Source organism: Ranitomeya variabilis, chromosome 5 (assembly GCF_051348905.1).
Source record: "Ranitomeya variabilis isolate aRanVar5 chromosome 5, aRanVar5.hap1, whole genome shotgun sequence".
Taxonomy (NCBI): Eukaryota; Metazoa; Chordata; class Amphibia; order Anura; family Dendrobatidae; genus Ranitomeya; species Ranitomeya variabilis.
Window position 1 is genome coordinate 108961413 of NC_135236.1, and position 27900 is coordinate 108989312.

General features: G+C 44.7%; 1 protein-coding gene across 3 annotated transcripts in view; it reads right to left on the reverse strand.

Annotated features, from left to right (window-relative positions):
• Nucleotides 1–16253: 16253 nt before the first annotated feature.
• Nucleotides 16254–27900, reverse strand: part of DUSP11 (dual specificity phosphatase 11) — a 31683-nt gene continuing 20036 nt past the window's right edge. The window contains exons 8-11 of one of the 3 annotated variants that reach the window (XM_077263120.1): nucleotides 25707–25790; nucleotides 22500–22634; nucleotides 22093–22191; nucleotides 16254–19097 (exon numbers count right to left, since the gene is read on the reverse strand). In XM_077263120.1, the coding sequence (XP_077119235.1) occupies nucleotides 18875–19097; nucleotides 22093–22191; nucleotides 22500–22634; nucleotides 25707–25790 (541 nt within the window). In that variant the 3' untranslated portion in view covers nucleotides 16254–18874. The remainder of the gene's footprint in view (nucleotides 19098–22092; nucleotides 22192–22499; nucleotides 22635–25706; nucleotides 25791–27900) is intronic. The other 2 variants (XM_077263121.1, XM_077263122.1) reach the window with 2 other exon arrangements.

The following is a 27900-nucleotide window of genomic DNA, read 5'->3' on the forward strand; positions in this document are numbered from 1 at the left end:
TAATTTGCTCATTGTCCTCTTACCCTGTTATGGCGTTTGTGGATTCAGGTGCTGCCCTGAGTCTTATGGATCTATCATTTGCCAAGCGCTGTGGTTTTGTTCTTGAGCCGTTGGTTAATCCTATCCCTCTGAGGGGTATTGATGCTACGCCATTGGCGGAAAATAAACAGCAGTTTTGGACACAGGTAACTATGTGCATGACTCCTGAACATCGGGAGGTGATTCGTTTTCTTGTTCTGCATAAAATGCATGATTTGGTCGTTTTGGGTTTGCCATGGTTACAGACTCATAATCCAGTCTTGGATTGGAAGGCAATGTCTGTGTCAAGTTGGGGCTGTCAGGGTATTCATGGTGATTCCCCGCCGGTGTCTATTGCTTCCTCTACTCCTTCGGAAGTTCCTGAGTATTTGTCTGATTATCAGGATGTGTTCAGCGAGTCCAGGTCCAGTGTTCTGCCTCCTCATAGGGACTGTGACTGTGCCATAGATTTGATTCCAGGTAGCAAATTTCCTAAGGGAAGACTATTTAATCTGTCTGTACCTGAGCATACCGCAATGCGTTCGTATATCAAGGAATCTCTGGAGAAGGGGCATATCCGTCCTTCCTCTTCCCCTCTTGGTGCGGGATTCTTTTTCGTGGCCAAGAAGGACGGATCTTTGAGACCTTGTATTGACTATCGGCTTTTGAATAAAATCACTGTTAAATTTCAGTATCCTTTGCCTCTGTTGTCAGACTTGTTTGCCCGAATTAAAGGTGCCAAGTGGTTCACCAAGATAGATCTTCGTGGTGCGTACAACCTTGTGCGCATTAAGCGAGGAGATGAATGGAAAACCGCGTTTAATACGCCCGAAGGTCATTTTGAGTACTTGGTGATGCCTTTTGGGCTCTCTAATGCTCCTTCAGTGTTTCAGTCCTTTATGCATGATATTTTCCGGAAGTATCTGGATAAATTTATGATCGTTTATCTGGATGATATTCTGTTTTTTTCTGATGACTGGGACTCGCATGTAGAGCAGGTCAGGATGGTGTTTCAGGTTTTGCGTGAGAATGCTTTATTTGTTAAGGGCTCAAAGTGTCTCTTTGGAGTACAGAAGGTTCCCTTTTTGGGGTTTATTTTTTCCCCTTCTGCGGTGGAGATGGACCCAGTCAAGGTCCGTGCTATTCATGATTGGACTCAACCCACGTCAGTTAAGAGTCTTCAGAAGTTCTTGGGTTTTGCTAACTTCTACCGTCGTTTTATTGCTAATTTTTCTAGCATTGCTAAACCTTTGACGGATATGACCAAGAAAGGTTCTGATGTTGCTAACTGGGCTCCTGCAGCCGTGGAGGCTTTCCAGGAGTTGAAGCGCCGGTTTACTTCGGCGCCTGTTTTGTGCCAGCCTGATGTCTCACTTCCCTTTCAGGTGGAAGTGGATGCTTCTGAGATTGGGGCAGGGGCCGTTTTGTCGCAGAGAGGCCCTGGTTGCTCTGTGATGAGACCTTGTGCCTTTTTCTCGAGGAAGTTTTCACCTGCTGAGCGGAATTATGATGTTGGCAATCGGGAGTTGTTGGCCATGAAGTGGGCATTTGAGGAGTGGCGTCATTGGCTCGAGGGTGCTAAGCATCGTGTGGTGGTCTTGACTGATCACAAAAATTTGATGTATCTCGAGTCTGCTAAACGCCTGAATCCTAGACAGGCCCGCTGGTCATTGTTTTTCTCCCGTTTTTACTTTGTGGTCTCGTATTTACCAGGTTCAAAGAATGTGAAGGCTGATGCTCTTTCAAGGAGCTTTGTGCCTGACTCTCCGGGAGTCGCAGAACCAGTTGGTATTCTTAAAGAGGGAGTTATCTTGTCAGCCATTTCTCCGGATTTGCGACGTGTGTTGCAGAGATTTCAGGCTGGTAGACCTGACTCTTGTCCACCTGACAGACTGTTTGTTCCTGATAAGTCGACCAGCAGAGTCATTTCCGAGGTTCATTCCTCGGTGTTGGCAGGGCATCCGGGAATTTTTGGCACCAGAGATCTGGTGGCTAGGTCCTTTTGGTGGCCTTCCTTGTCACGGGATGTGCGGTCGTTTGTGCAGTCCTGTGGGACTTGTGCTCGAGCTAAGCCTTGCTGTTCGCGTGCCAGCGGGTTGCTCTTGCCCTTGCCTGTCCCGAAGAGGCCTTGGACACACATTTCCATGGATTTCATTTCAGATCTCCCGGTGTCTCAGGGCATGTCTGTCATCTGGGTGGTATGTGATCGCTTTTCTAAGATGGTCCATTTGGTACCTTTGCCTAAGCTGCCTTCCTCTTCCGATCTGGTTCCTGTGTTCTTTCAGAATGTGGTTCGTTTACACGGCATTCCTGAGAATATTGTGTCTGACAGAGGATCCCAGTTTGTTTCCAGGTTCTGGCGATCCTTTTGTGCTAGGATGGGCATTGAGTTGTCGTTTTCGTCTGCCTTTCATCCTCAGACTAATGGACAAATGGAGCGAACTAATCAGACTCTGGAGGTTTATTTGAGGTGTTTTGTTTCTGCGGATCAGTTTGATTGGGTGACCTTCTTGCCGTTGGCTGAGTTTGCCCTTAATAATCGGGCTAGTTCCGCTACATTGGTTTCGCCATTTTTCTGCAACTCTGGTTTCCATCCTCGTTTTTCCTCAGGACATGTGGAGCCTTCTGACTGTCCTGGGGTAGATTCTGTGGTGGATAGGTTGCAGCAGATCTGGAATCATGTGGTGGACAACTTAAAGTTGTCACAAGAGAAGGCTCAGCGTTTTGCCAACCGCCGCCGCGGTGTGGGTCCCCGACTTCGTGTTGGGGATTTGGTATGGCTGTCTTCTCGATTTGTTCCTATGAAAGTCTCCTCTCCTAAATTTAAGCCTCGCTTCATCGGTCCTTACAAGATATTGGAAATCCTTAATCCTGTGTCCTTTCGCTTGGATCTTCCTGTGTCGTTTGCCATTCACAACGTGTTCCATAGGTCTTTGTTGCGGCGGTACGTTGTACCTGTGGTTCCTTCTGTTGAGCCTCCTGCTCCGGTGTTGGTTGAGGGCGAGTTGGAGTACGTGGTGGAGAAGATCTTGGATTCTCGTCTCTCCAGGCGGAGGCTTCAGTATCTGGTCAAGTGGAAGGGCTATGGTCAGGAGGATAATTCCTGGGTGGTTGCCTCTGATGTGCATGCGGCCGATTTAGTTCGTGCCTTTCACGCTGCTCATCCTGATCGCCCTGGTGGTCTTGGTGAGGGTTCGGTGACCCCTCCTTAAGGGGGGGTACTGTTGTGAATTAGACTTTTTGGCTCCCTCTTGTGGTCACTAGTGGTATGACTCTGGGATTGTCTTTTTTCTGTTTGGCACTCACCTGGGTCGTTAGTCCAGGGGTCTCGCTATATTAACTTCCTGGATCCTTAGTCCAGTGCCTGGCATCGTTGTAATCAGATCCTTCTGTTGCTCCTGTCTGCTGGTCCTGGCTCTTGCAAAATTAAGCTAAGTCTTGCTTCTTTGTTTTTTGAGTTACTTGCTTTGCTACTAATTTTGTCCAGCTTGTACTAAATGTGATTTCTGACCTTGCTGGAAGCTCTAGGGGGCTGGTGTTCCCCCCCCCCGGCCGTTAGACGGTTCGGGGGTTCTTGAATATCCAGCGTGGATATTTTAATAGGGTTTTTTGCTGACCATATAAGTCATCTTACTATATTCTGCTATTAGCTAGTGGGCCTCTCTTTGCTAAATACCTAGCTCATTCTTATGTTTGTCTTTTCCTCTTACCTCACCGTTATTATTTGTTGGGGGCTTGTATCCAACTTTTGGGGTCTTTTCTCTGGAGGCAAGAAAGGTCTTTCTTTTCCCTTCTAGGGTTAGTTAGTTCTCCGGCTGGCGCGAGACGTCTAGAACCAACGTAGGCACGTTCCCCGGCTACTTCTATTTGTGGTGCTAAGATTAGATATATGGTCAGCCCAGTTACCACTGCCCTATGAGCTGTTTTTTTGTGTTTGCAGACTTGGTATTGATTCCTGAGACCCTCTGCCATTGGGGTCATAACAGGGCTCCCTGCGGGCTTCCCTGAGACCCCCGGAGCAACGCGATGTGATCGCGTTGCTCCGAGGGTCTCCTACCTCCTTCCTCGCTGCAGGTCCCGGATCCAAGATGGCCGCGGCATCCGGGTCCTGCAGGGAGAAAGGTGGCTTACCGAGCGCCTGCTCAGAGCAGACACTGGTAAGCCTGCACCGATGTAAGTGAGATCGGTGATCTGATAGAGTGCTGTGCACACTATTAGATCATCGATCTGTAATGTCCCCCCCGGGACAAAGTAAAAAAGTAAAAAAAAATTTTTCCACATGTGTAAAAAAAAAATAAAAAAATTCCTAAATAAATAATAATAAAAAAAAATATTATTCCCATAAATACATTTCTTTATCTAAATAAAAAAAACAAAACAATAAAAGTACACATATTTAGTATCGCCGCGTCCGTAACGACCCAACCTATAAAACTGCCCCACTAGTTAACCCCTTCAGTAAACACCGTAAGAAAAAAAAAAAAAAGAGGCAAAAAACGCTTTACCATACCGCGGAACAAAAAGTGGAATAACAAGCGATCAAAAAGACGGATATAAATAACCATGGTACCGCTGAAAACGTCATCTTGTCCCGCAAAAAACGAGCCGCCATACAGCATCATCAGCAAAAAAATAAAAAAGTTATAGTCCTGAGAATAAAGCGATACCAAAATAATTACTTTTTTCTATAAAATAGTTTTTATCGTATAAAAGCGCCAAAACATAAAAAAATGATATAAATGAGGTATCGCTGTAATCGTACTGACCCGAAGAATAAAACTGCTTTATCAATTTTACCAAACGCAGAACGGTATAAACGCCTCTCCCAAAAGAAATTCATGAATAGCTGGTTTTTGGTCATTCTGCCTCACAAAAATCGGAATAAAAAGTGATCAAAAACGGTCACGGGTCCGAAAATGTTACCAATAAAAACGTCAACTCGTCCCGCAAAAAACAAGACCTCACATGACTCTGTGGACCAAAATGTGGAAAAATTATAGGTCTCAAAATGTGGAGACGCAAAAACTTTGCTATAAAAAGCGTCTTTTATTGTGCGATGGCTGCCAATCATAAAAATCCGATATAAAAAACGCTATCAAAGTAAATCAAACCCCCCTTCATCACCCCCTTAGTTAGGGAAAAATAATAAAATTAAAAAAATGTATTTATTTCCATTTTCCCATTAGGGCTAGGGTTAGGGTTTGGGCTAAAGTTAGGGTTAGGGCTAGGGTTAGGGTTGGAGGTAAAGTTAGGGTTTGGATTACATTTACAGTTGGGATTAGAATTATGGGTGTGTCAGGGTTAGGGGTGTGGTTAGGGTTACCGTTGGGATTAGGGTTAGGGGTGTGCTTGGGTTAGGGTTTCAGGTAGAATTGGGGAGTTTCCACTGTTCAGGCACATCGGGGGCTCTCCAAACGCGACATGGCGTCCAATCTCAATTCCAGCCAATTTTGCGTTGAAAAAGTAAAACAGTGCTCCTTCCCTTCCGAGCTCTCCCGTGCGTCCAAAAAGGGGTTTACCCCAACATATGGGTTATCAGCGTACTCGGGACAAATTGAACAACAACTTCTGGGGTCCAAGTTCTCTTGTTATCCTTGGGAAAATAAAAATTTGGGGGGCTAAAAATCATTTTTGTGGGAAAAAAAATATGTTTCATTTTCACGGCTCTGCGTTGTAAACTGTAGTGAAACACTTGGGGGTTCAAAGTTCTCACAACACATCTAGATAAGTTCCATGGGAGGTCTAGTTTCCAATATGGGGTCACTTGTGGGGGGTTTGTACTGTTTGGGTACATCAGGGGCTCTGCAAATGCAACGTGACGCCTGCAGACCAATCCATTTAAGTCTGCATTCCAAATGGCACTCCTTCCCTTCCGACCTCTGTCATGCGCCCAAACAGTGGTTCCCCCCCACATAGGGGGTATCAGCGTACTCAGGACAAATTGGACAACAACTTTTGGGGTCTATTTTATCCTGTTACCCTTGTGAAAATACAAAACTGGGGGCTAAAAAATCATTTTTGTGAAAAAAAAAAAGAATTTTTATTTTCACGGCTTTGCGTTATAAACTGTAGTGACTTGGGGGTTCAAAGTTCTCACAACACATCTAGATAAGTTCCTTAGGGGGTCTAATTTCCAAAATGGTGTCACTTGTGGGGGGTTTCAATGTTTAGGCACATCAGGGGCTCTCCAAACGCAACATGGCGTCCCATCTCAATTCCAGTCAATTTTGCATTGAAAAGTCAAATGGCGCTCCTTTTCTTTCGAGCTCTGCCATGCGCCCAAACAGTGGTTTACCCCCACATATGGGGTATCAGTGTACTCAGGACAAATTGTACAACAACTTTTGGGGTCCATTTTCTCCTGTTACTCTTGGTAAAATAAAACAAATTGGAGCTGAAGTAAATTGTGTGAAAAAAAATTAAATGTTAATTTTTATACATTCCAAAAATTCCTGTGAAACACCTGAAGGGTTAATAAACTTCTTGAATGTGGTTTTGAGCACCTTGAGGGGTGCAGTTTTTAGAATGGTGTCACACTTGGGTATTTTCTATCATATAGACCCCTCAAAATGACTTCAAATGAGATGTGGTCCCTAAAAAAAAATGGTGTTGTAAAAATGAGAAATTTCTGGTCAAATTTTAACCCTTGTAACTCCCTAACAAAAAAAAATTTTGGTTCCAAAATTGTGCTGATGTAAAGTAGACATGTGGGAAATGTTATTTATTAAGTATTTTGCGTGACATATGTCTGTGATTTAAGGGCATAAAAATTCAAAGTTGGAAAATTGCGAAATTTTCAAAATTTTCGCCAAATTTCTGTTTTTTTCACAAATAAACGCAAGTTATATCGAATAAATTTTACCACTAACATGAAGTACAACATGTCACGAGAAAACAATGTCAGAATCGCCAAGATCCGTTGAACCGTTCCAGAGTTATAACCTCATAAAGGGACAGTGGTCAGAATTGTAAAAATTGGCCCGGTCATTAACGTGCAAACCACCCTTGGGGGTGAAGGGGTTAAAGGGTGATGTAGCAGCAAATACTGTACAGATCTGGGGATCAGAACCAGGGGGTATGTGTGACTATAGTAAGGATGATCGAATAGCTTCAGATAACTCCTTATCCAAATAGCTATAGCGCATCCCGAATAGCTGCATCGGGAACCCGGATACCTGGAGCGCTCCCGATAATCAGCTGTTCGGCGCCGCCGCTGCATGTGTCACGGCTGTACGACAGTAGGCTCTCCATGCATGTGCTGTGACTGTCGTACAGCCGTGACACATGCAGCTGCGGTGCCAAACAGCTGATTATCGGGAGCGCTCCAGGTATCCGGGTTCCCGATGCAGCTATTCGGTAAGTGCTATAGCTATTCGGATAAGCTCTTATCTGAAGCTATTTGCTCATTCCTAGTGACACCAATCCATTCACTCAGAGGACACATGATCAAAATTCTTATGATCAAAAAGGGTCCTTGAGGTTGGATTCCCATTACCAGACATGTATCACCTTTTGCTAGGTGGTATATGTTGGTAGCAGTATAACCCCTTTAAAACGGTATGCCAGGAGCCCATCCATGAGCAGCTGGAATTTCTGAAACATGTTTACTGGTGGCATTGTGAAGGAACTTGGCATGAATGTATATTAGGGCACTCTGTAAGAAGAGGCATTTGGCAGTAATTATTAAGCACTGACCTGTATGGGACATTTCTTTCTCAGTATATTTAACCCCTTCCTGTATTATATACATCATGTGTATTACTTGTGACCAAATGTTTTAAAAAGCCATATATAATCATAAGAATAGATAGCCAAGATGAAAACATTTGTGTGGTCCTTAAAAGTGAAGTGGGCTCGGTTCATGGGCAAAGCCAAGTACAATAGTGGCAGGTTAAGATAAGTGTGAACAGTTACCGCTGTTATTAGACATGAGAAGATTAAATATGATGTAATGCCCTCGGTGACGCCACTCCCAATTTAAACTCTTAGGTGCTTTCCAGGTAATGAATGATTTACACAGTGAACCAGGGAGACTGACCCACATGTGCAGCCTTTACCCTCATCAACAGTAATCATGAAAAATCTTATTGTCACAAGTTTTCTGCATTTCATCATGTTGTGATGAGCACAGATGCTTGCACAATAGATCATGGGAGCCAGCATTATCATATGATGCACAAAACAAGGGGAGAAGAGCAAGACTTGTACAAAGAACATTCTGATCGTAGACTTTTCTGGCTGCATAGGTTTGGGCCCGGCTGCTGCTTCCCTCTCAAACAACCAAAATAAAATGACTACTAGTGTTGCTTTTAATATAGATGTTCAGCCTGCATAGTAACCAGTCCATGGTCACAATAAGGTGTCCTGTTTATTTTGTTTTAACCCAAGAAACATCACTACTCCTCCTGTCCATAGGCTATGTCTTGTAATGCCGCTTACCCACATTCATTGAATATGGCGGATTTTGGGATAGTGTACTTGTTTATGCTGAAAAGGAACGTACAAAGATCATTAAAAGAAGCATTTCCATCAAAGTTTTTATCCCTTTAATATAGTGCAATTATATTAGCTAGCACTGGATACTTACAATTGTTTATTTTGACCCTCTACCCATCTCATGATTAAAAGCTGACTAGCATGCTCTATGTAGAAAGAGGAAGTCTCTTTTCCCCGTTTGCGTGAATCAGCATCAGAGCTACAATTCTACATCACTGCGTGCCCCTGGCAGCCCGTGTCCATCCCCTCTTCAGCTCCTAACCCAGCCACACTTGCTTTTATCGCTCTTCCTCCTTTCCTTTTGTCAGTGACATAGGATTATAGTTCTAATGATGACTCAAGCTTGTATATAGAGCTTGTACAAGAATATTGTAAATGGGCTAACTGCGGTCCATGTGCTTGGCACTGTGTATTCATGACGCTTCTGTGTTATACTGCATTGTGTATGTGGCCTTCACAGTCCAGGAATGGCAAGTTGTTGCCCTCTACTTTGAAGGCAGAGAGTAGCACTTTGTGATACATCTGGCTTGCCCACCCACTATGCTGGTACTAAACTACGGTATATAGGGATCATCCAAAATTAGGCTTGTAAGTGATATAAAATCTAGTACTTACCTGCTAGATTCCCCGCTGTACTGGTGTGACCCTTCTGTCTTCATTTACTCAACCACAAGGCTTTGGCATTGTACAACACAAGATCAATGAATCAGGATCCTACTACCACACTTCAGTGCGCATGCGCGGGGAGCCGCTCGTCACGGCGCATGCGCGGCTCTACGATACACTGCGCAAGAGCAGGATTCTCAAATCGGATTTGAGTGATGTGGGCGCTGCCTCAGGAACATTGAAATTGCATGGGGCGACAACCGTGACCGAACCCAATGAAGCGTGCCCTTCTGGCTAAATGAGCAGGTACGATCTAACTGTATAAAGTGCTTTTTCCACATGATTAGACTATTGTTTTTGATGACAAAAAAACCCCCCAACGTGTTAGCGATGCAATGTGCATCACTAACAACGCACTCGGGACAGTTTACATGCTACAAAGGACATGACAGGTTCCCGTTAAAAGATTTATTCTCTAATCACAGTTTTAAAAGTTAAAGGAATAGTCCAGACTGAACACAGAATGTAACCCAGCTCAGATCTGTCTTTATAAGAGGGTCTGCCAATTTGGCTATGTTAACTTCCACTTTAAATATAGTAAATAAGAAGTGCACTTATTCCTTAGCATTGATCATTTAATGTGACTCCTAAGTAGGCAGTCTAGATAAAATGAAAAAGTAAAACAACCAGAGACTTTTATATGATACAACACAATATAGCCTTCATCAATAAAATACCTTAAAATTCTTTCAGATTGGGCTAAACCGGTGCCAGATCTTCATGTTACACAGCGTAAGCTAAATGCCACTGCGAATAAGACCGGACAGTGATTTCTGGGGTCCCGCTACATCAGCATAGCACTTGGTTTTCTCAGTTTCATCAAGACAATTATGGGGTTAACTAGTTTTATTCCCTGACTGGAAAGTTGACATGATGCGAAATGTCCAATTTAAGTCATTAGGAAGTGGAGAAGTGCAGATGTTATTTTGATTTAGGCCAAAAAACTGCTCCAAAATCCAACATGTTTGATTGGAGCTTTAACCCCTTCCCGACCCATGACGCCTATGCGGCGTCATGGAATGATCGCATCCCTGCAGATCGGGTGAAAGGGTTAATTCCTATTTTACCCGATCTGCAGGGAGAGGGGGAGTTGTACTTCAGCCTAGGGGGGGTGGCTTTGCCCCCACGTGGCTACGATCGCTCTGATTGGCTGTTGAAAGTGCAACAGCCAATCAGAGCAATTTGCAATATTTCACCTATGAAAATGGTGAAATATTGCAATCCAGCCATGGCCGATGCTGCAATAGCATCTGCCATGGCTGGAAATCATGTTCTGGCCCCCCCCACCGCCCCCGATCTCCTCCCCAGTCGTCCGTTATGTGGCCCGGTCCTCTCCGTCCTCCTGTCCGCTTCCCCGTCCTCCTGCCCGCTCCCCCGTGCTCCTGTCCGCTCCCCCCGTCCTCCGATCCCCCCCCTGTGCTCCGATCCACCCCCCCACCACCCCCTCATACTTACCGATCCTCCCGAAGTCGGTCCGTCTTCTCCCTGGGCGCCGCCATCTTCCAAGATGGCGGGCGCATGCTCAGTGCGCCCGCCGAATCTGCAGGCTGGCAGATTCGTTACAGGTACATTTTGATCGCTGTGGTAGGTTCTACCACAGCGATCAAAATAAAAAAATAATAAATAAACCCCCCCCTTTATCACCCCCATAGGTAGGGACAATAATAAAATAAAGAAAATATTTTTTTTTCTTTTTCCACTAGGGTTAGGGTTAGAACTAGGGTTAGAACTAGGGGTAGGGTTAGGGGTAGGGTTAGGGTTACGGTTAGGGTTAGGGGTAGGGTTATGGCATGTGCACACAGAGCGGATCGGCCGCGGATCGGCAGCGGATCGGCCGCGATTCCGCAGCGGATCGGCCACGGATCGGCCGCGGATCCGCAGCGGATCGGCCGCGGATCCGCAGCGGATCGGCCGCGGATCCGCAGCGGATTGGTCGCGGATCGGCAGCGGATCCGCAGCGGATCCGCAGCGGATGGGCCGCGGATCTGCAGCGGATCGGCAGCGGATCCGCAGCGGATTGGCCGCGGATCTGCAGCGGATCGGCAGCGGATCGGCCGCGGATCTGCAGCGGAAGCAGTTCGAAGCAGTTTTCCATCAGGTTTACAGTACCATGTACACCTAAGGAAAACCAAATCCGCTGTGCCCATGGTGCGGAAAATTCCGTGCAGAAACGCTGCATTGTATTTTCCGCAGCATGTCAATTCTTTGTGCGGATTCCGCAGCGTTTTACACCTGTTCCTCAATAGGAATCCGCAGGTGAAATCCGCACAAAAAAACACTGGAAATCTGCTGTAAATCCGCAGGCAAAACGCAGTGCCTTTTACCTGCAGATTTTTCAAAAATCGTGCGGAAAAATCTCACACGAATCCGCAACGTGGGCACATAGCCTTAGGGTTAGGGTTGGAATTAGAGTTAGGGTTGGAATTAGGGCTAGGGTTTGAAATAGGGTTAAGATTAGGCTTGTGGTTAGGGTTACGGATAGGGTTAGGGGTGTGTTGGGGTTACAGTTGTGGTTAGGGTTGGGATTAGGGTTACGGTTGGGATTAGGGTTAGGATTAGGGTTGGAATTAGGGTTACGGTTGTGTTGCGGTTAGGGTTGTGGTTAGGGGTGTGTTGGGGTTAGGGTTGTGATTAGGGTTATGGCTACAGTTGGGATTAGGATTAGGGGTGTGTTGGGGTTAGTGTTGAAGTTAGAATTGAGGGGTTTCCACTGTTTAGGCACATCAGGGGTCTCCAAACGCAACATGGCGCCACCATTGATTCCAGCCAATCTTGCGTTCAAAAAGTCAAATGGTGCTCCCGCCCTTCCAAGCCCCGACGTGCGCCCAAACAGTGGTTTACCCCCACATTTGGGGTACCAGCGTACTCAGGACAAACTGGGCAACAACTGTTGGGGTCCAATTTCTCCTGTTACCCTTGCAAAAATAAAAAATTACTTGCTAAAACATAATTTTTGAGGAAAGAACAATTATTTTTTATTTTCACGGCTCTGCGTTATAAACTTCTGTGAAGCACTTGGGGGTTGAAAGTGCTCACCACACATCTAGATAAGTTCCTTCGGGGGTCTAGTTTCCAAAATGGGGTCACTTGTGGGGTGTTTCTACTGTTTAGGCACATCAGGGGCTCTGCAAATGCAATGTGACGCCCGCAGACCATTCCATCCAAGTCTGCATTTCAAATGTCACTACTTCCCTTCCGAGCCCTGACGTGTGCCCAAACAGTGGTTTACCCCCACATATGGGGTATCAGCGTACTCACAACAAACTGGGCAACAAATATTGGGGTCCAAATTCTCCTGTTACCCTTGTGAAAATAAAAAATTGCTTGCTAAAACATCTTTTTTGAGGAAAGAAAAATGATTTTTTATTTTCACGGCTCTGCGTTGTAAACTTCTGTGAAGCACTTGGGGGTTGAACGTGCTCACCACACATCTAGATAAGTTCCTTGGGGGTCTAGTTTCCAAAATGGGGTCAGTTGTGGGGGGTTTCTACTGTTTAGGCATATCAGGGGCTCTGCAAACGTAACATGATGCCCGCAGACCATTCCATCAAAGTCTGCATTCCAAAACGTCACTACTTCCCTTCCAAGCCCCGGCATGTACCCAAACAGTGGTTTACCCCCACATATGGGGTATCAGCGTACTCAGGAGAAACTGGACAACAACTTTTGGGGTCCAATTTCTCCTGTTACTCTTGCAAAAATAAAAAATTCTGGGCTAAAAAAAAATTTTTGAGGAAAGGAAACACATTTATTATTTTCACGGCTCTGCGTTATAAACTTCTGTGAAGCACTTGGGGGTTCAAAGTGCTCACCACACATCTAGATAAGTTCCCTTGGGGGTCTAGTTTCCAAAATGGGGTCACTTGTGGGGAGTTCCTACTGTTTAGGCACATCAGGGGCTCTGCAAACGCAACCTGATGCCCGCAGAGCATTCCATCAAAGTCTGCATTTCAAAACGTCACTACTTCCCTTCCGAACCCCGACGTGTGCCAAAACAGTGGTTTACCCCCACATATGGGGTATCATCGTACTCAGGAGAAACTGGAAAACAACTTTTGGGGTCCAATTTCTCCTATTACCCTTGGGAAAATAAAAAATTGTGGGCTAAAAAATCATTTTTGAGAAAAGAAAAATTATTTTTTATTTTCATGGCTCTGCGTTATAAACTTCTGTGAAGCACTTGGGGGTTCAAAGTGCTCACCACACATCTAGATTAGTTCCTTGGGAGGTCTAGTTTCCAAAATGGAGTCACTTGTGCGGGAGCTCCAATGTTTAGGCACACAGGGGCTCTCCAAACGCGACATGGTGTCCGCTAATGATTGGAGCTAATTTTCCATTCAAAAAGCCAAATGGCGTGCCTTCCCTTCTGAGCCCTGCCGTGCGCCCAAACAGTGGTTTACCCCCACATATGGGGTATCATCGTACTCAGGACAAACTGGACAACAACATTTGGGGTCCAATTTCTCCTATTACCCTTGGGAAAATAAAAAATTCTGGGCTAAAAATCATTTTTGAGGAAAGAAAAATTATTTTTTTATTTTCACGGCTCTGCGTTATAAACTTCTGTGAAGCACCTGGGGGTTATAAGTGCTCACTATGCATCTAGATAAGTTCCTTGGGGGGTCTAGTTTCCAAAATGGGGTCACTTGTAGGGGAGCTCCAATGTTTAGGCACACAGGGGCTCTCCAAACGCGACATGGTGTCCGCTAACGATTGGAGCTAATTTTCCATTCAAAAAGTCAAATGGCACGCCTCCCCTTCCGAGCCTTGCCGTGCACCCAAACAGTGGTTTACCCCCACATATGAGGTATTGGTGTACTCAGGAGAAATTGCCCAACAAAATTTAGGATCCATTTTATCCTGTTGCCCATGTGAAAATGAAAAAATTGAGGCTAAAATAATTTTTTTGTGAAAAAAAAGTACTTTTTCATTTTTACGGATCAATTTGTGAAGCACCTGGGGGTTTAAAGTGCTCACTATTCTTCTAGAGAAGTTCCTTGGGGGGTCTAGTTTCCAAAATGGGGTCACTTGTGGGGGAGCTCCAATGTTTAGGCACACGGGGGCTCTCCAAACGCGACATGGTGTCCGCTAAAGATAGGAGCCAATTTTTAATTGAAAAAGTCAAATGGCGCTCCTTCCCTTCCGAGCCCTGCCGTGCGCCCAAACAGTGGTTTACCCCCACATATGAGGTATCAGCGTACTCAGGACAAATTGGACAACAACGTCCGTGGTCCAGTTTCTCAATTTACCCTTGGGAAAATAAAAAAAATTTCGCTAAAATATCATTTTTGTGACTAAAAAGTTAAATGTTCATTTTTTACTTCCATGTTGCTTCTGCTGCTGTGAAACACCTGAAGGGTTAATAAACTTCTTGAATGTGGTTTTGAGCACCTTGAGGGGTGCAGTTTTTAGAATGGTGTCACTTTTGGGTATTTTCAGCAATATAGAACCCTCAAACTGACTTCAAATGTGAGGTGGTCCCTAAAAAAAATGGTTTTGTAAATTTTGTTGTAAAAATGAGAAATCACTGGTCAAATTTTAACCCTTATAACTTCCTAGCAAAAAAAAAAATTGTTTCCAAAATTGTGCTGATGTAAAGTAGACATGTGGGAAATGTTATTTATTAACTATTTTGTGTCACATAACTCTCTGGTTTAACAGAATAAAAATTCAAAATGTGAAAATTGCAAAATTTTCAAAATTTTTGCCAAATTTCCGTTTTTTTCACAAATAAACTCAGAAATTATCGACCTAAATTTACCACTAACATGAAGCCCAATATGTCACGAAAAAACAATCTCAGAATCGCTAGGATCCGTTGAAGCGTTCCTGAGTTATTACCTCATAAAGGGACACTGGTCAGAATTGCAAAAAACGGCAAGGTCATGAAGGGGTTAATTTCCGGTGGCATGAAGGAATTTACAGAACAACGTATGGTATCACATATACAGAATTCATAATTGGAGTCCAGATTCTAACGAGAGATGAGCGGACCTGTGGAAGTTTGGGTTCTGGTACCCGTCCTGTTCGGGTAGCGGAACCCCATTTAAAACCATCTCTCTCTGGAATTGGCTTCCCTGAGAACTCCGACCATGGCAACGGACTTCCAGAAATCAGTGTTCAGCGTTTAGCACCAGACACTAACTGTTCAGGTTCGCTGATCTCTAATCCTAACTGAAAACCAGACATACAAGGCTGCCGGGTTTGGGCGAGTGAACTTTCAACCAGTCTGATCATCGCGCTCCATAGTTACCCTGCACGTCAGATGTATGAAATTGGCCCAACATTTACAAATGTTTAAAAAATAAAAAGTCATGAACAGTAAACGTTCTTTCATTCTAGAGAAATATGCAGTTGCTCATGCCAGAAGGAAGGTTTAGCCATTTTAAAGAAAAAAAAAAATGGTTGATTAGTGATAGACACTCAATCCCCAAGAACAGGATTACATGGTCTCCACAGTCTTAGAAAAAAGTGGTGCGGGTCAGTACACTTTAATAAATTAGAACAGAAGGAAAGCAGTTCTGTCCTGTTTTTGTCAAATTATAATTGAGGCTGAGTTCACACGTAGCAGAATTGCCGCGGAAATTTCCGCGGCAATTCTGCGCCTCCTGCCGCGGGTATATCGCATGCAGAATTTGCATGCATATACCCGCAGAAAACTAGCGTTTTGCAAGCATAATTAGCTTGCAGAATGCTAGCGTTTTCCAAGCGATCTGTAGCATCGCTTGGAAAACTGTTTGACAGGTTGGTCACACTTGTCAAACATAGTGTTTGACAAGTGTGACCAACTTTTTACTATAGATGCAGCCTATGCAGCATCTATAGTAAAAGATAGAATGTTAAAAATAATAAAAAAAAGAAAAAAAAAAAAAGGTTATACTCACCTCAGCGGCGTCCGTTCCTAATGCTGTGTGTTCAGGACCTTCCATTGACGTAGCGGTCACGTGACCCGCGGCCATGTGACCGCGACGTCATCGCAGGTCCTTCACACACACCTCGGAAGCCGATGAGAAGGTCGGGCCGCCAGAGGGTGAGTATATCGCTATTTTTTATTTTAATTCTTTTTTTTTTTACCACTTATATGGTGCCCAGTGCGTGGAGGAGAGTCTCCTCTCCTCCACCCGGGGTACCAACCGCACTTGATCTGCTTACTTCCCGCATGGTGTGCACAGCCCCGTGCGGGAAGTAAGCAGTTCAATGCACTCCTATGTGTGCAGAATCGCCGCGATTCCGCAATTTTAATGAACATGCTGCGTTTTTTTCTGGATTGCGATTCCGCTCAGGAAAACAACGCAGCATGTGCACAAAAAATGCGGATTGCATTCTGTTACATAGGATGCTTAATGTTAGCGTTTTTTTTGCGGTTTTATAGCGTTTTTATAGCGAAAAACCGCGAAAAAAACGCAAAAAATCTGCTACGTGTGCACACAGTCTGAGTGTTCTTTACTGTACAACATCCTCTAAGGACACGGCTCCTTTCTCAGGAGTTGTAAGATCCAAGAAGTCGCACTCCCACTGTGAAGTCCAACTCCTCTACCATACATGTGCATTGTGGGAATACTCCAGGACCTTGACTGGTACAGAACAATGGCCGAGAGAGAGTAAGGCCACGTGAATTTTTCAGTAACACATATGTCACCATGATCAGGTTTAACAAAAAATCCATAAGAAACTTCTGCTGAAACTGTCTCATTTTCAACTCACAAAAGCCACAATTCTTACTTTATCATCAGAAAATGAAACAGAAAAATTACGACAGGCAAAATATTACGAGATGAAAGTCTCCCATTTAAGTAAAATATAATAAAATCATAAATAGTCCAAGATCCAATGACAAAAAAGAGAAATTGCCATTAATAAAAGAATATGCACACAAACTAAAATGTATCCACAGTACATGTATAACACAAGAAGACAGAGGAGGGTGTAATGTACACCGGTTCCTATTCGGAGACAAATATCGTCTGTCAGATTGCGTGGACATTTACCTCAAAGTAGATCTGCTATAAACCATAGGCAAAACGAGTAATGGTCCATTTAGACTAGTGACTGGCAGCACTTGATAGCTGATCAGTTACGGGTTTACCAATTGCTCGTAAAATAGCAAATGTCAACACCACTTTTCAGGTCCGCATGGAACAATCTGTACAAGATCGTTGAGTGGACAGAGGCTGCCAATTTATTTCTTTTTAGCAGCACAGGTCCTGTTTACAGGACGATCTGCTGCTTACAACTAGGATTTTTGAGGAGCCCAAATGATCATTTGACTCGGATGAGACACAACCTGTTTGGACTTAAAGATTATTGTGAAAGGAGCGTTCCTAGGAAAGTTCATTCACAATCGTGGAGTATAAATGGACATCTCTGCTGAATTAAACCAAGACCGAGATCTTTAAAAAAAACAACAACAAAGTTTGCACAGTCCCTACATAAACAGAAGGGCCAGTTGTCAAGAAGTTGATCACAAATGGTCCTGAAACCTTTAGCAATCAGCTGTTACCTGTGGATAAATCTTGCCATTAAGTGGTTAATTTCTCTGCAGGACCACCATATGGGAACCCACCACACCGGACATGGTTCATGCAGATTACACGCATGTTCATAGGAGAAACTGAGCAGATTATTGTAGTAGTTTGGTACTGATTTAAAGCCCTGCGCTATGCTTGAGTCTAGTGGGTGCTCCTAAAGTGACGGACAGCTGTCCCCTTTCTGAATGTCTTACAGGACTGGCTGTCAGTCAGTAATTAGGACCACCCACTGGACTCCAATACATAGAGCAGGGATTTAAATACCGTACAATTGCCACAATCTAGACATCTACTCCGATCCCCTTGCTCTGTGACATACTACCTACAGATCAGATATATTCAACGTGACAGACTGGGGTTGAGTTTATAAAAGGGACCGACTCAAAAATGGGTTTTCTACATTAGCTACAAGTGGTGACCACAACTTAGTTACTAAGGCCGTGCAGCTTGTTTTCCCCGATCACATCTCCTTCCAGACATGTAGAAGACGACACTCATGTTCTGAATGAGAAGATCCGATAGCTACGTGTGCATGGTGTTTAAACACAGCGACATACCTAAAATGCAGCACTTACAAGACGTATTGACCTATACACATGGATACCACCTGGTCTACATAAGGAAGGTTCCCCTCGCGGCAACCACTGGAGAATCTACAACCCCCTTTACACAGTTGTTGGCAGATGGCCATCTCAACCGACTCTCCCAATAACACGAGCGCTGGCTCGGCTGAGAACTCCAGTGTTCGCCATGAGAGAGCCACTACTAGACATCCCTTTTGGTAGTTTATCTCAGGGAAAACAAAAAGGATCAACAGTCCGAAATCAAACATGCTGGATTCTTCACTTCCCCAACAATCATCTTTGGGGGGCCCCATACACTTTAGACTGTTGGCCGAACACGTCGATATGGGCTGACATTAGTGCAAAGGTGTGTGGGGACCCTATAGTGGCAGTCCGTTCTTTTCACAATACATAAAATGAGGTCAGATGGCATGGGCAAGTATCTTACCCCAAAAGTACAAAGCAAATATATTAGCAATCTTTTGTACACCCAATGAAGTCTTATCCCAAGTTCAGATTTACATTTTTAAAATATCTCAGCAATTCCAGAGTTTTAAAAACAAACAAAAAAAAATTAAAGTAGATAAATAAAAGCAGCACTTGTTATTGCCAGTGTTTCTTGGGATGTCTTTTCTGGGCCGGTCTTGGATACCTCTGGTTCTGTTGTGAATGGGGAGGATGTGCTGAAAAACTATGGCCAGGGTTGTGGTCACTCTGGGGAAGAGGGTCTGGTCTGCAGTCTTGAGGTGGCGCGCCATTCACTGTCTCGAAAGCTCCATGTTGGGGGAAGGGTCTCTGCTGATAGTGCCGATGTCTCATAGGACCTCTGGGCAAGAGAAATGGACACATGACAACAATCATCAATACCTCATCCAAAGATCTGCGTGCAATGTGGTTACAAATATACAGGGACTTTCCACTGCTGGACGACTCTCTCCATAGCAGTGGAAAAGTAAAAAGAAAGTAAGAAGACTTCTTGACTGTTCCTCTGATCTAGGTACTGTGCCCCCTGGTGGTCACGTGATATAAACAAAGACAATGCCGGTCAATGGGGCAAGTATCAATTTTTTTATTTAACGCCTAACATGTGACGTACAGTTACATCATATGTCAGCCCCCGATTCTGATCCTGGCTCAGGGATCAGCCATCATCTGCCTTTCACAGCCAAGCGTGGAGCCGAGCTCCGGCCGCAGCTGGGAACCTGTCAAATACCGTTGTCAATCAACAACCCATTGGCACGTCCGCGACACCGACAGGTTGCCATGACATCTGGAGGTCTACTGAAAACACCTGTGTCCGTCATAGAACGTGGCTGACATTCGTACCGGAGACCGTGACTTGCTATTCACAGCACTATTGTTATAGCCGGCACAAGTCCCCTAAAGGGACTAAAATACAAGAAAAGGTTTTAACACCCCACTTTCCTCCCCCATTAAAAAACAAAAATGTCATATCACCACATTTGTAAAAGTTTAATCAAAATATTAAATTAACCCAATCAGTAAAAGATGTAACGAGAGAGATTCAAAATGTTTTTTTTTTTTTTTTTCAGCCGCTGCAGAAAGCGCAAAAATGCAACAAGACGATCAAAACCTCATAAAGTGGTTAAGGGCGCAAAGAACAAGCATTCACACAGCAAATATAGTCCTCAGAAAGTCGAGACTTTAAAAAAAAAACAAAAAACCTTCCAATTATTTTCCCCACCCACCAAAACAATAAACGTTTTACAGTAAATACAAAGAATCCCAGAGTTTCAGAACGGCACTTTTTCCCCACACGTGGAGTTTCTTCTCCCTGCCTACCAGCGCATCACATGATAAAAAGAATGTTGTCATTCAAAAGTACAACTAGTTTCACAAAAAACAAGCAGTCACATGGCTATAGTGACGGAACGGTTATGGATCTTGCAAGAAAAGGAGGAAAAACAAAAGCGCAATCTACGGAAATGTAGAGAAAAACACAGACATTTGGTTTTAATGCACGGTACGGGAGAAAACTTTTACATTGGTGAGTGCCCATCTGCTAAGATTCCCACCATCTGTGACCTCGTGTCCCGATACTTTCCTGCACGCAACCTCCGATCCTCACAAGATCTCCTTCTACACTCCCCTCTTATCTCCTCTTCCCACAGTCACATGCCCTCTACTCTGGGACGCTCTACCCCAACACATCAGACTCTCGCCTACCGTGGAAACCTTCAAAAAGAACCTGAAGCCCTACCTCTCCCGACAAGCCTACAGCCTGCAGTATCCACCGATCCACCAAACCGCTGCACGACCAGCCCTACCCTCACCTACTGTATTCTCACCCATCCCTTGTAGATTGTGGGCCCTCTCGGACAGGGTCCTCACTCCTCCTGTAACAGCTGTGACTTGTATTGTTCAAGATTATTGTACTTGTTTTTATTATGTCTACCCCTCCTCACATATAAAGCGCCATGGAACAAATGGCACTATAATAATAAATAATAATAATAAATCACTAAAAAGAAGCATTTTTGTACCCTTACTGACTGTAGTGGCAATTCACACACTGAACTGCAGCTCCAATCATTCTCTATGGGACTGTCGGAGACATCAGAGTGCTCCAATCATTCTCTATGGGACTGCCGGAGACAGCAGAGTGCTCCAATCATTCTCTGTGGGACTGCCGGAGACAGAAGAGGGCACCAATCATTCTCTACGGGACTGCCGAGACAGCAAAGCGCACCAATCATTCTCTATGGGACTGCAGGAAACTGAAGAGGGCACCAATCATTCTCTATGGGACTGCCGCAGACAGCAGAGGGCACCAATCATTCTCTATGGGACTGCCGCAGACAGCAGAGGGCACCAATCATTCTCTATGGGACTGCCGGAGACAGCAGAGGGCACCAATCATTCTCTACGGGACTGCCAGAGACAGAAGAGGGCACGAATCATTCTCTATGTGACTGCCGAGACAGCAAAGGGCACCAATCATTCTCTATGGGACTGCAGGAAACTGAAGAGGGCACCAATCATTCTCTATGGGACTGCCGGAGACAACAGAGGGCACCAATCACTCTCTATGGGACTGCCACAGACAGCAGAGGGCACCAATCATTCTCTATGGGACTGCCGCAGACAGCAGAGGGCACCAATCCTTCTCTATGGGACTGCTGAGACAGCAGAGGGCACCAATCATTCTCTATGGGACTGCCACAGACAGCAGAGGGCACCAATCATTCTCTATGGGACTGCTGGAGACAGCAGAGGGCACCAGTCATTCTCTATGAGACTGCCGGAGACAGCAGAGGGCACCAATCATTCTCTACGGGACTTCCAGAAACAGCAGAGGGCACCAATCATTCTCTATGCGACTACCGCAGACAGCAGAGGGCACCAATCATTCTCTATGTGACTGCCACAGATAGCAGAGGGCACCAATCATTCTCTATGGGACTGCTGGAGACAGCAGAGGGCACCAATCATTCTCTATGGGACTGCTGGAGACAGCGGAGGGCACCAATCATTCTCTATGAGACTGCCGGAGACAGCAGAGGGTACCAATCATTCTCTACGGGACTTCCAGGAACAGCAGAGGGCACCAATCATTCTCTATGTGACTGCCGGAGACAACAGAGGGCATCAATCACTCTCTATGGGACTGCCGGAGACAGCAGAGGGCATCAATCACTCTCTATGGGACTGCCGGAGACAGCAGAGGGCACCAATCATTCTCTATGGGACTGCTGAGACAGCAGAGGGCACAAATCATTCTCTATGGGACTGCCGGAGTCAGCAGAGTTCACCACTCAATCTAAATAAAGGACACGGGAAAATGAAAAATGTTCCCTTACCTAAAATGGTGAGGTGGGCCATCTTCCATTTGCAAACTGTGTCTGGGACCTGGCATATATGGATGTGGAAAGCCAGGTGGAGGTACCATGGGACCATGACTGCAGCAGAATAACATAAGGACAGACAGGCTTGTTATAGCAACGTTTGGGTTCCTCATACATTGTGCAGAAAGTGTTAAAAAGAAAGGTCATTCCAGCAGAGACATTACTAGACAAAATACCCCCTAAAGTATAGTGCAATGGAGTCTGCACCATCATCTGGACACGTAAGCGGCTCACTGACCGATGCCCATAACACGGTCTGCTCAATACTAACAGTGTCAGGAAGCCGACAACGAACAATTAGGAGAAAACCCCAAAATATTATTTACTGCCACAGTGGGACAGAGACATGGGAAAACACTCACCTAGGATATCTCACACCATAATGTGGAAGCCCACGACGTGGTCCCATCATTTGTAGTGGCGCATGATGTAAAGATGGATGTGCATATTGCGACCCAGGAACCCTCGGACCCCATCGTGGAGCATCATGAGTGTGGCTGAACAAAAATGGAAAAATCCTTTAAATAGATTTTGTGCAATTAAGAAATCCAGATTCTTCCCACTTCTTTATCTGTGATATTAGTTAAAGATGTTGTCTGAGCAAAAGGCGTTTGATATATTTTGCTGTGCAGAATCCAGTCCCCAGGTAATACAGACTGTCACCCTCCTGGTCTCCATAGGCAGGGCAAGCAGTGATGCCACCATTCAGCCACATGACTGTGGCTAGTGATAGGCAGCAGTGGTCAGGTGACATGTACCACTGGTCATTGAATGTTTTCCTTAGGATGCATGCTTCAAGTTACCAGACCGCTGCAGCCCATCAAGAGGCCGCATCTATCCTGTGGCGGGTTGAGTGGCGCAGTCATTGCTTTTGGCACCAGTACGGGATCCATAGAGCTGCCTGCACTGGCTCCAGGAGGGTGACAAATTGAGGGTATGCGTTATATTGCCATTTTTACAGAATCCTATCCCATGCACCATTTGACCAGGCACATACATATCTTTCAATCCGCTCTTCTTTTCAAGCAATATTCCAGTTTCTGCAAAATGTATTTCCGGACCAGCTCAGCTTTCATGACCTCTGCTTGCAGTCATACAATAGAAACCTCCCATTTCCACAATATGTCCTGGCCATGTGATGGACACACAGGTGGTGCCAACAGGCAGAGGTCTATCACTTAGCTACACAGGACCCATCACAGGTAATGACACATCCCATGACCTGGACAGGTTTTTATATACACAAGAAGGGGAAAGCTACCAGATCAAAAAGCGAAACATACGTTGGGGGCTTTGTTCTATCCACATCTGTGCCGTTCACCCCATCTATTGGTAAGCATTTTGTAGATGTGTTTATTTGACACCACTTGGTCTGACTAGCTATCTTTGCCTTTTGCACTTTATGATGGGGTGCCTGGCACCGGTGGTTATAGTCATCATCCTATTGTTACATGTTATGTGTGGTGTTTATTTTTAATAGGAGATGCTGATATTAATAAAATAATCATTTTTTAACCATAATACTCCCAACTTCTCTGATTTTTTTACTAGTATATGAAGCTGGTTACTCTTTTTCCTTTGAGGATATTGTATTGCACTACTTAGTGTATAGTCTTTGGATAATGTGGTTATCTGGCATTCATATAGAAGTAAACAATGAAGGATTCTATCGGATGCAGGAAAGCAACAATTTGGAAAAGCCATGAGAAATTGAAGAAGAAAAAAAATAAATAAAGTTTTAGTAAAGTTGTAAACATTCTACAAACAAAAAAAAAAATATTTACTTGCAAAAACTGAAGTATCTCTTCAAAGAGTCAAAATTGCACTGCTGCAGGTTACCCGAGTGCCCCGGAGAACTAGCCCTCAGCCACAAGGCAGTTGGCTCACTGATACATAATGCGGCTAGTAGGTGCTGACATCTGTAACACCTTCTCTAATAGTAGCAACTATTCATAAGGAGTCACCACCACAGGTGGTCTAGATGCTAGCATTTATGGTGGTCTCCTTTTCATCCAAACCCCTTAGATCCAGAAATAGGGGGTCTTTATTAGGACGATAATGAGAACTGAGCCTTGGACAACATTAGCAGGAAAGTCCTGACTGATTAATGATTGTAGTCCTAATGTGTGTCCTGACTCCTGGCCTGGTGTGTGGAGACCTAAAGGAACGTACACAGTATCGTCACCGCCTGCCCCGCACCTCCAGCCCCTGCCCCGCACCTCCAGCGCCTGCCCCGCGCATTGTGAACGTTACCGGACAGTTGCATGTCCTGAATTGTTCTGACTAAAGGCCTGTTCACCTGGGTAGATAACTGACTGAGGGGCCTCCAAAAGAGCACTCATTCCCAATTGGTGGCATAGGAAAGCACGCTCCCGATCACCACAAAACAAGCAATACAGTAGTCTTTGGCCGATTGATAATTAATGGCCAACAGACCGGAAGCTGTATGAGAAAAGACTGGTGTATTATGTCCAGAGTTGAATGATTTGTATCTAGTCAGATCACTGCTTGCTATGAGCAGAACCGGCCCTTGTACTTGCACCTCTACCCCAATTGGAGCGCTACTTTTTGCACTAGCGCTAGGGGCGCATTCAAAATGTCAAAAAATGTTTTTTGATTATTGGAAATTACTACAAAAGATAAAGTGTCCATATAGCCCACTCCAGCTTCAGACAGCCCCCCAGAATCTCTGGTTAGAGCAGTGTCCTCATGTTCTGTTTTGGAGTGCTCTGCTCCAATGCTGCCTGGTTATGTTTGGCTGCAGCCAATCAGCCGGCTCAGAGGCTCCTGTCATCTAAACAAACAGAGCCACCGATTGTCTGCAGTGCTGGTGACAAACAAGAGAGTGTGGCAGCAGTAGAGAGCCAGCGCTGGACACAGAGGGGAAGTAGCACTCTGCTATATCCCACAATGTTCTGAAGGGGACAATACCCGTAATGTAGTTAAATCACTTGGTTTTGTACTCTTTACATGTGACCATGATGATCTATTCCTGCGAGATTAATAGCTACCCCTAGCTGTATTTCCCCAAGGCTAAGATGCCATAAGCTACACTGGCCTTTGAACCATATGTATTTAGAAGAAATACACTGTGCTCGGAGCCTTTAAGAGGAGGTCCGATCATGAACATTTCCTTTAGATAATGGCAACTCTCCCTGGACGGCGTTTCATATGTTACAACCCATTAGGTCAATGACTCCATTTCATAATGAGGCATAAAGTCCTAAGCACGGTGCCCATGTCCAGTGTCCTCTGTGATGGTGGATACGTGTAAAGGACGGCCATCAGACGAATGAGGCTTTGGGAGATCGTTTGGCCGACAGCCATCTCAGGTGATTTTATCAAACACAGGAGTGTTTGCTGGGATGAGCACGCCTGTGTTGTCTATGAGAGCGCCACCGACTGACAGCTTATCTCATGGCAGTCTGATATCAGTCACTCAGCGCCCACACATCAGACCGTCAGCCAAACAGTCAGGCAAGAATGTCACCAAGCACCTACGGAAGTGGGGTTCACATACTTTTAAAAGGAGTGCATTAGTTACTACAAATACTAAATCAAGTACTTACCCAGGACTCCTGGGGTGCTGTTTTGCATTATTTCTTGACCAGTTTTTCTGATTCGGGGCTTCATAGTCATCTAATGTAGCACTGCTTTACAATTAAGGGAAATAAATAAAATAAATTAATTAATTGAAGCAGCTCTAGCAATACAGTAGTGACCCGACAAGCGCACTACACCTGCGCAGCCCCTGAAGTCAGTAGTTATCCCTAGGTCATGCCTTTATGATCGGTTGGGCCCAGAGTCCAGGGCCGCCAATGTGAGGGAATTACAGAATTGGAAGGGGATACAGGGTTACACTAGCAAGACAGACCCTTCATATTCACCAGCCCTAAAGGTCAGGCCCACACTGCTCACAACGTGGTGGCATCCCCTATGGCTACGAGATGGGAAAAGTAACCACAAATCCTCTACTAGAAGCTCAGACCAAGGGGTTGTCATAGCCGTGCGTCCGTCACAAGAGCTGTAAGCCGGCCATATCCAGACACCTGCCGACCTAGTACACGATTGTGAGAGCAAGTAAACCCCAGCCAGACACCTGGCACCAAAAAGGATTGGGCCTGCTGAAATCCAACTGCCCGATCCTTCTCCTGACATCTGCCACCCGAGTAAAGTCAAGACATCTACTCACATTAGTTGGCTGCCAAAATTGGTGGGTTTTGCCGACCTATAATGCTTTATCAACTATTCAGCTGGTGAGACAAAGTCTATTAGAAGTCCGAGTGCCAAGAACGTATCAATCACAAGACCAGATATCCCGATGTGACAAATCAGGCAGATTACCATCTCCAGATCAAGTCACAGACAAGGAATTTGAGTGAGTGAGCAATAATAATTTGTTATTCTCACTTATCACTAGAAATTATTCATTAAATGGATCATGCACCTAGAAGGGCAAATGTCACAGGAGGCTATTCAGGCCATCAGTAACTATTCTTTGAGGGGCGGGAGATTCTAAATCAGGACACTGAGGCCATAAATGGGTCAGAATTAGCTGCCAAAATTTCCAGTGTTTGTGCAGCTGGAGATGTTAAATGGACTGTCAGCACAGAATGACTGTTCAAACCAAGCCCAGGAGCTCGGTGCATCATGGCGTGGCCAATCATTAGTGTACACCTTCCCACCTAGAGCCCGCACCCCCTCTTTTTTGATTGACAGCTTGTTTTATAGAGTCAGAAAAGGCTGACAGAGATGAAAAACAAGTAGATGGGAAGGTGCTGGTGCTTGGTTTGACAGTCATGTGCGGACAGTCCCTTTAGAGGAGTAACAGTGCCACTGCCATAGTGCATATAAATTTAGTTAGCTTATACTGAGCTTAGGTCCTTGAATTTTTGCAGCCTGAGATCATGTGAAACCAAGGCTCTGGGATTCCTTTCCCACCTTATACATATACAGTCATGGCCAAAAGTATTCACACCCCTGCAATTCTGTCAGATAATACTCAGTTTCTTCCTGAAAATGATTACAAACACAAATTCTTTGTTATTATTATCTTCATTTAATTTGTCTTAAATGAAAAAACACAAAAAGAATTGTCCTAAAGCCAAATTGGATATAATTCCACACCAAACATAAAAAAGGGGGTGGACAAAAGTATTGGCACTGGTCGAAAAATCATGTGATGCTTCTCTAATTTGTGTAATTAACAGCACCTGTCACTTACCTGTGGCACCTAATAGGTGTTGGCAATAAATAAATCACACTTGCAGCCAGTTGACATGGATTAAAGTTGACTCAACCTCTGTCCTGTGCCCTTGTGTGTACCACATTGAGCATGGAGAAAAGAAAGAAGACCAAAGAACTGTCTGAGAACTTGAGAAACCAAATTGTGAGGAAGCATGAGCAATCTCAGGGCTACAAGTTCATCTCCAAAGACCTGAATGTTCCTGTGTCTACCGTGCGCAGTGTCATCAAGAAGTTTAAAGCCCATGGCACTGTGGCTAACCTCCCTAGATGTAACATAGTAACATAGTTAGTAAGGCCGAAAAAAGACATTTGTCCATCCAGTTCAGCCTATATTCCATCATAATAAATCCCCAGATCTACGTCCTTCTACAGAACCTAATAATTGCATGATACAATATTGTTCTGCTCCAGGAAGACATCCAGGCCTCTCTTGAACCCCTCGACTGAGTTCGCCATCACCACCTCCTCAGGCAAGAAATTACACATTTTCACTGCCCTAACAGTAAAGAATCCTCT